The sequence below is a fragment of the Henckelia pumila genome, chromosome 3 (assembly GCF_033568475.1).
Source record: "Henckelia pumila isolate YLH828 chromosome 3, ASM3356847v2, whole genome shotgun sequence".
Classification (NCBI taxonomy): Eukaryota; Viridiplantae; Streptophyta; class Magnoliopsida; order Lamiales; family Gesneriaceae; genus Henckelia; species Henckelia pumila.
The window spans coordinates 142,450,470-142,457,048 of record NC_133122.1 but is presented as its reverse complement, the minus strand read 5'-3'; the positions used below and the strand labels follow the sequence as shown (position 1 = coordinate 142,457,048).

At 37.0% G+C, this 6,579-nt stretch overlaps 1 protein-coding gene across 1 annotated transcript; it reads right to left on the bottom strand.

Annotated features, from left to right (window-relative positions):
* Positions 1-1,121: 1,121 nt before the first annotated feature.
* LOC140889650 (uncharacterized) lies at positions 1,122-4,831 on the bottom strand. The gene is made up of 11 exons (XM_073297370.1): positions 4,651-4,831; positions 4,594-4,601; positions 4,430-4,522; positions 4,148-4,336; positions 3,514-3,707; positions 2,970-3,132; positions 2,797-2,876; positions 2,629-2,701; positions 1,790-2,084; positions 1,186-1,496; positions 1,122-1,139 (listed from the first exon to the last, which is right to left on the bottom strand). The coding sequence occupies exons 1-11, from the start codon at positions 4,829-4,831 to the stop codon at positions 1,122-1,124; spliced, it is 1,605 nt and encodes a 534-aa protein (XP_073153471.1).
* Between the last annotated feature and the right edge of the window lie 1,748 nt (positions 4,832-6,579).

The following is a 6,579-nucleotide window of genomic DNA, read 5'->3' as shown; positions in this document are numbered from 1 at the left end:
AGCATTTCCTAAGGGAGTCAAAATCCTCCGCCTACCTGAATTCGATGAAACTAGTGATCCTCAAGATCATATTGACAAATTCTACATGAAAGCAGATTTGTATGGCATCACAGATGTAGCTTACCGCGAGATATTGCGAACAACGTTATCAGGACAGGATCTCACATGGTTCAGTAAGATGCTGATATAGATCTTGATGTGTAAGATTAGCAAACACGATTACAATTTGAATCGCACCCTCTAATCAATAAACAAAAGATCCAAAGTTTTGCCCAATCTTTGAAACAAGTAAAATTGATATGATTTTGGATTTCTACATTTAATCGACGGTACGATTAACAACATAAATCACGATAATTGAAACCAAAGAAAACCTTCAGATAACTTGTATCTGACAATCTTCAGTGAGAAACAATCGACAAACGCTTCCAAGTAATTAAACCGGAAAAAGTTTGATTTGAAAGGCCAAAGAAAAGCTTTGAATAAAATTCTTGAGAGAATTTCAATAATTTGGTTATAAACTGAATCTGAAAAATTTTTATTAATGAAATAAACAAAAGTATTTATAGTTTACAATCAAAAATAAAAGATAATACAAAATATAGCCTAAAGATATCAAAGATATCATCTAGAAAGTTTCCTAGTATAATTAAAACTCTCAAAAATAGGAAAAATAACATCAAAATATCAAAATCCCGAACACACACTCAACACGCCGAAGTTTTGTAAATTTCCGAAAATACTCGCTCGCTCGAGCGGATGTGTATGCTCGCTCGAGGGAGGAAGACTCTGCCTCGCACTTGCCCCTGCGCTCGCTCGAGCGGATGTGGATGCTCGCTCGAGCGAGAAACACTCTGCCTCAATGATATTTTCTTCACTGATTTTGACTCCCAACACTTCAAGAACACATAGGCAACTTCCAAATTGATCTTCAAGTGCTCCAACTCCATCTTGATAATTTAACATCAACATTTGAAGTGCCTTCTTGAATTTATTAGCCCAAATCCTCGTGATTGGTCCTCGTGGCAACTCCAATGGATCTCGAACTCCCCTTGCCACTCGATCCACATGTGAGCTATCTATGATCGCATCATCCTCCCCTTCTTGAAAGTGATTTGTCCTCAAATCTCGTTCGTCTCCTACATCAAACAAAGATAAGTCAGTAACATTAAATGTAGTACTCACGTTATACTCACCTGGAAAATCTAGTTTGTAGGTATTGTCGTTGCTTCTCTCCACGACTTGAAAAGGACCATCCCCTCGAGGTAACAACTTTGAACGTCTCTTCTCCAGAAAATGCTCTTTTCTCAAATGTAACCAAACCCAATCACCGGGTTCAAACACAACCTTCTTCCTTCCCTTATTCGCTTGCTTGGTATACTGCAAATTCTTTTTCTCTATATTCGCACGTACTTTCTCATGCAAAATCTTCACAAACTCAGCTTTCTTCTTGCCATCCATATTAACCCTTTCACTCATAGGTAACGACATCAAATCTAACGGAGTCAATGGGTTAAAACCATACACAATTTCAAAAGGTGAATAATTTGTAGTAGAATGCACACTACGATATAAGTAAATTCAATAAATGGCAAACAATCCTCCCAATTTTTCAAGTTTTTTTTAATGATAGAGCGCAACAATGTCCCTAAATTTCTATTAACTACCCCAGTATGTCCATCAGTTTGTGGATGACAACTAGTAGAAAACAACAACTTAATTCCAAGTTTACACCACAATATTTTCCAAAAGTAACTCAAAAATCGAGTATCCCGATCAGAAACAATACTTTTAGGCATGCCATGCAACCTCACAATCTCATTAAAGAACAAATCTGCAACATGCGAAGCATCATCTGATTTATGACATGCAGTAAAATGTGCCATTTTTGAAAACCTATCAATCACAACATAAATAGAATCCCTCCCCTTCTTAGACCTCGGTGAACAAAGAACAAAATCCATAGAAATATCTACCCATTGTTCTTTAGGTACTGGAAGTGGAGTATATAACCCATGTGGTTGCGATCTATACTTTGCTTTCTTACAAGTCACACACTGCTCACATATTCTTTCAACATCATGCTTCATATGCGGCCAATAAAAATGTTCATGCAAAATTTGATATGTCTTAGCCACACCAAAATGCCCCATTAAACCACCACTATGTGATTTCCTAACAAGTAACTCCCTAATTGAAGACTTAGGAATGCACAATTTATCCTCTTTAAACAAATAGCCATCATGCAAGTAAAATTTATCCTTTGGACCACGCATGCATGACTCATAAATCTCTCCAAAATCAATATCACTCGCATACAATGCTTTCACATGCTCAAATCCCAAAAATTTAGAATCTAAAGTAGTTAAGAGCACATACCTTCTTGACAATGCATCCACCACTACATTCTCCTTACCTTGCTTGTACTTGATTACATAAGAAAAAGTTTCTACGAACTCTACCCATTAGGCATGTCTTTTATTCAACTTTTGCTGCCCATTGAGATGCTTCAAAAACTCATGATCCGTATGAATCACGAACTCTTTTGGCCTCAAATAATGCTGCCATGTCTCGAGTACCCTTACCAACGCATAAAACTCCTTATCGTAGGTAGGATAATTCAAAGACGCTCCACTCAACTTCTCGCTGAAGTACGCCACTGGATTTCCCCCTTGCATCAAAACGCCTCCAATTCCTACACCTGATACATCACATTCAATTTCAAATGTATTAGTAAAATCAGGTAAAACAAGTAAAGGAGCATTAATCAATTTTTGCTTGATGATATTAAAAGACTTCTCTTGCTCCTCGCCCCAATGGAATATAACGTTTTTCTTGATGACCGCAGTCATAGGCGCCGCCAATGTGCTAAAATCCTTCACGAATATCGTGTAAAAACTTTCAAGACTATGGAAACTTCGAACTTGACCAATATAAGTAGGCGTTGGCCAATCTTGAATAGCACTTACCTTTTCTTCATTAACTTTCACACCTTGTGAACTCACAATAAAACCAAGAAACAAGAGTTCTTTTGTACAAAACACACATTTCTTCAGGTTAGCATATAAATGTTCAACACGCAATGTGATTAAAACAACTCTCAAGTGTTCCACATGATCACCTAAGTTTTTGCTATATACCAATATATCATCAAAATAGACAACCACAAATTTTCCAATATATGCACGCAAAACATGATTCATTAAACGCATGAAAGTACTAGGTGCATTAGTCAAACCAAAAGGCATAACCATCCATTCATACAACCCATATTTTGTTTTAAATGCAGTTTTCCATTCATCTCCCTCTCTCATCTTAATTTGATGATAACCACTTTTAAGATCAATTTTGCTAAACACACAAGCACAATGCAATTCATCTAACATATCATCAAGTCTAAAAATAGGATGCCTATATTTAATGGTAATTTTATTTATAGCTCTACAATCAACACACATATGTCAAGATCCATCCTTTTTAGGTACTAACAACACAGGTACAACACATGATTACATCGACTCACGCACAAAACCTTTATCTAAAAGCTCACTTATCTGTCGTTGCAACTTCTTAGTTTCCTTCAGATTGCTCCTATAAGCTGGACGATTCGGCAATGCACTCCCGGGTACCAAATCAATTTGGTGTTCAATTTCTCTCAAAGGTGGTAATCCTTGAGGTATCTCCTCCAGAAATAAATCATCGAATTCCTGCAATAGAGAAACAACAACGCTCGACAGATCTCCGACTATATCATTTGTGTTAAGGAGTACCTCCCTATGAATCATCAACACAAGTGAAATTTGAGAATTCATAACATCTCTCAACTCACTCTTTTGGGCTATATATATCTTTTTTTCAGCCTCCTTTCGCTCAATTTTTTTTTTTTATCTTTTTTTGTATCATTTTTTTTTTCTAAGGCCATCTCACTTTTTTGATCACTTTTTTTTTCGGCCTCATCTCGCTTTTTCTTTTTCACTTGATCCTCCAACACTTGCTTTGAAGTCATAGGCAACAATACAATGGACTCTTTTTTCATTACAAATGAATATTTATTTTTAAAACCATCATGAACCACTCTCTTATCAAACTGCCATGACCTACCTAATAAAATATGACACGCTTGCATAGGGACCACATCACACAAAACCTTATCAACATATTTGCCAATAGAAAATGGCACCACAACTCGCCTATTAACTCTCACCTCCGCACAGTCATTAAACCATTGCAACCTGTATGGTTGAGGATGCTTCAAAAGAGACAACCCCAATTTTTCCACAAGTTCGCAACTCGCTACATTGGTGCAACTACCCCCATCAATAATAAGACTGCACACCTTCACATTCACAAAACAACGAGTATGAAAAATATTTTCTCTCTGACTCTCCTCTTCCTCTTTAGGTTGTGCATGTAACACTCTCATACTCACCAATAACTCACCAACAACAGCCCAAAACCCATCCTCATCATCAGGATCTACCAACGCAGGCATTCCATCATAATTTTTCTCCTCACTCTCCGACTACACATCACCACAAGCATTAATAATCATCAATTTCTTATTTGGGCATTGACTAGAAATATGGCCAATACCTTGACACCTAAAACATTTAATATCTCTAGATCGAGTATTAGAAGTCTCAGATGTACCTTTAACCACTTGCTTTGGTGCCTCCAATTTGGTGTCATATTTTGGTTTGAACACCGGCTTGTTGTCCTCCCGTTTTGCAACGTTTGGACGCCAAGAAGTTGACGATCCTCCACCTGAAGGAAATCGGCCAGCTCCTCTTCTCTTGAGCCGTTGCTCCATCTTCATGGCCGTCTGCACCATCTCATCCAAATCAAAACAGTGGCGAAGCTCCACTTGGTCTTGGATTTCTCTATTCAAACCACACAAAAATCTGGCCATTGTAGCTTCATTATCCTCCTCAATGTTGGTCCGGATCATCGTGGTCTCCATCTCCTTGTAGTAATCCTTCACGCTCCTTGGAACTTGCTTCAAAGTTTGTAAATGTCTGTACATATCACAATAATAATGGTTAGGCACAAACCACTTCTTCATGACACGCTTCATCTCCTCCCACGTCTCAATAGGCGGCTCTCCACACCTCCTTCTAGTGGTCACTAATTGATCCCACCAGATTAATGCATAGTCTACAAACTCAACCACTGCCAACCTAACTTTTTTAAGATCAGAATAGTGATGGCAATCAAACACAAACTCTACACGCTTCTCGCATTCCAGATACGCCTCCGGGTCAGATTTCCCATGAAACGATGGAATTTTCATCTTAATGCTACTAATATTTCCATCCTCCTTACTGCTCTCCATATATTTTCCTCGCACCGCTTCTCGCCTATGTCTACCCCCATGTACTCTTCTCTCCTCATCCCAATTCTCATCAAAACTTTTCTCATCATCTTCAAAATCATTCCCCTTCCTATTTTTATTTTTTTTCCACTACCACTACTCTCCTCCAACTTACTCATCCTCTCATGAAGAGGCTCTAACTCCGATCTCATCACCCTAGTCAACTGCCCCATCAATGCATCTATTTGAACCTTGGAAATTCCTTGGTTCACACTCTCACTAACATCTTTATTGGGATTCATGGTACCTGCAAGAAAAGCGTTAATAATAAACTTCCTCACACAAATTCTCACAATTCACTCCAAACGAATCACTCAATCACTCCTTTTTTTCACTCAAATTTATGGAGAGTCTTTGCTTTGTAGAATAAAATTCAAACCTTCAAGTTTAAAACTTTTAGACGCTTGAAAATTGACCCACAAAGATTGCACAAACACAAGTAGGGAATTTTATGGACAACTTGACTCTGACTCGCTTCAAGGATGAATAAAGACAAAGGAATTGGCCATAAGCTACTTTTCTTCACTTTTTTTTTCTCATATTTTCGGCCCCACTATTTTTCTTTTGATCGATTTTTCCTTTTTTTTTGAATTTATAACTTGTAGTACAAGACACGAGACTTGGATAACAAGTTTGAAAGAATGACACAGAAATTTGATATGAGATAGAAGAAGAACGAAGAACGAAGGATGAAGAACGACGAACACGAAGAAAACGAAGAACAGATGAAGATAAGATACTTACTTGATTCAAAACCTTGGCTTTGATACCAAATGATATGGATCTTGATGTGTAAGATTAGCAAACACGATTACAATTTGAATCGCACCCTCTAATAAATAAACAAACGATCCAAAGTTTTGCCCAATCTTTGAAACAAGTAAAATTGATATGATTTTGGATTTTCACCTTTAATCGACAGTACGATTAACAACAAAAATCACGACAATTGAAACCAAAGAAAACCTTCAGATAACTTGTATCTGACAATCTTCAGTGAAAAACAATCGACAAACGCTTCCAAGTAATTAAACCGGAAAAAGTTTTATTTGAAAGGCCAAAGCAAAGCTTTGAATAAAATTCTAGAGAGAATTTCAATAATTTGGTTATAAACTGAATCTGAAAAATTCTTATTAATGAAATAAACAAAAGTATTTATAGTTTACAATCAAAAATAAAAGATAATGCAAAATATAGCCTAAAGATAT

Bases quoted from the DNA above. Each gene is read 5' to 3' on its own strand.
- LOC140889650 (XM_073297370.1), bottom strand. From the start codon at position 4,831: ATGGTGCAGACGGCCATGAAGATGGAGCAACGGCTCAAGAGAAGAGGA. The intron at 2,877-2,969 runs GTAAGTGCTATT...ATATTCGTGAAG, and splicing joins TGAAAGTTAATGAAGAAAAG to GATTTTAGCACATTGGCGGC. The intron at 1,497-1,789 runs GTATTGTTTCTG...TGACTCCGTTAG, and splicing joins GTTGCATGGCATGCCTAAAA to ATTTGATGTCGTTACCTATG.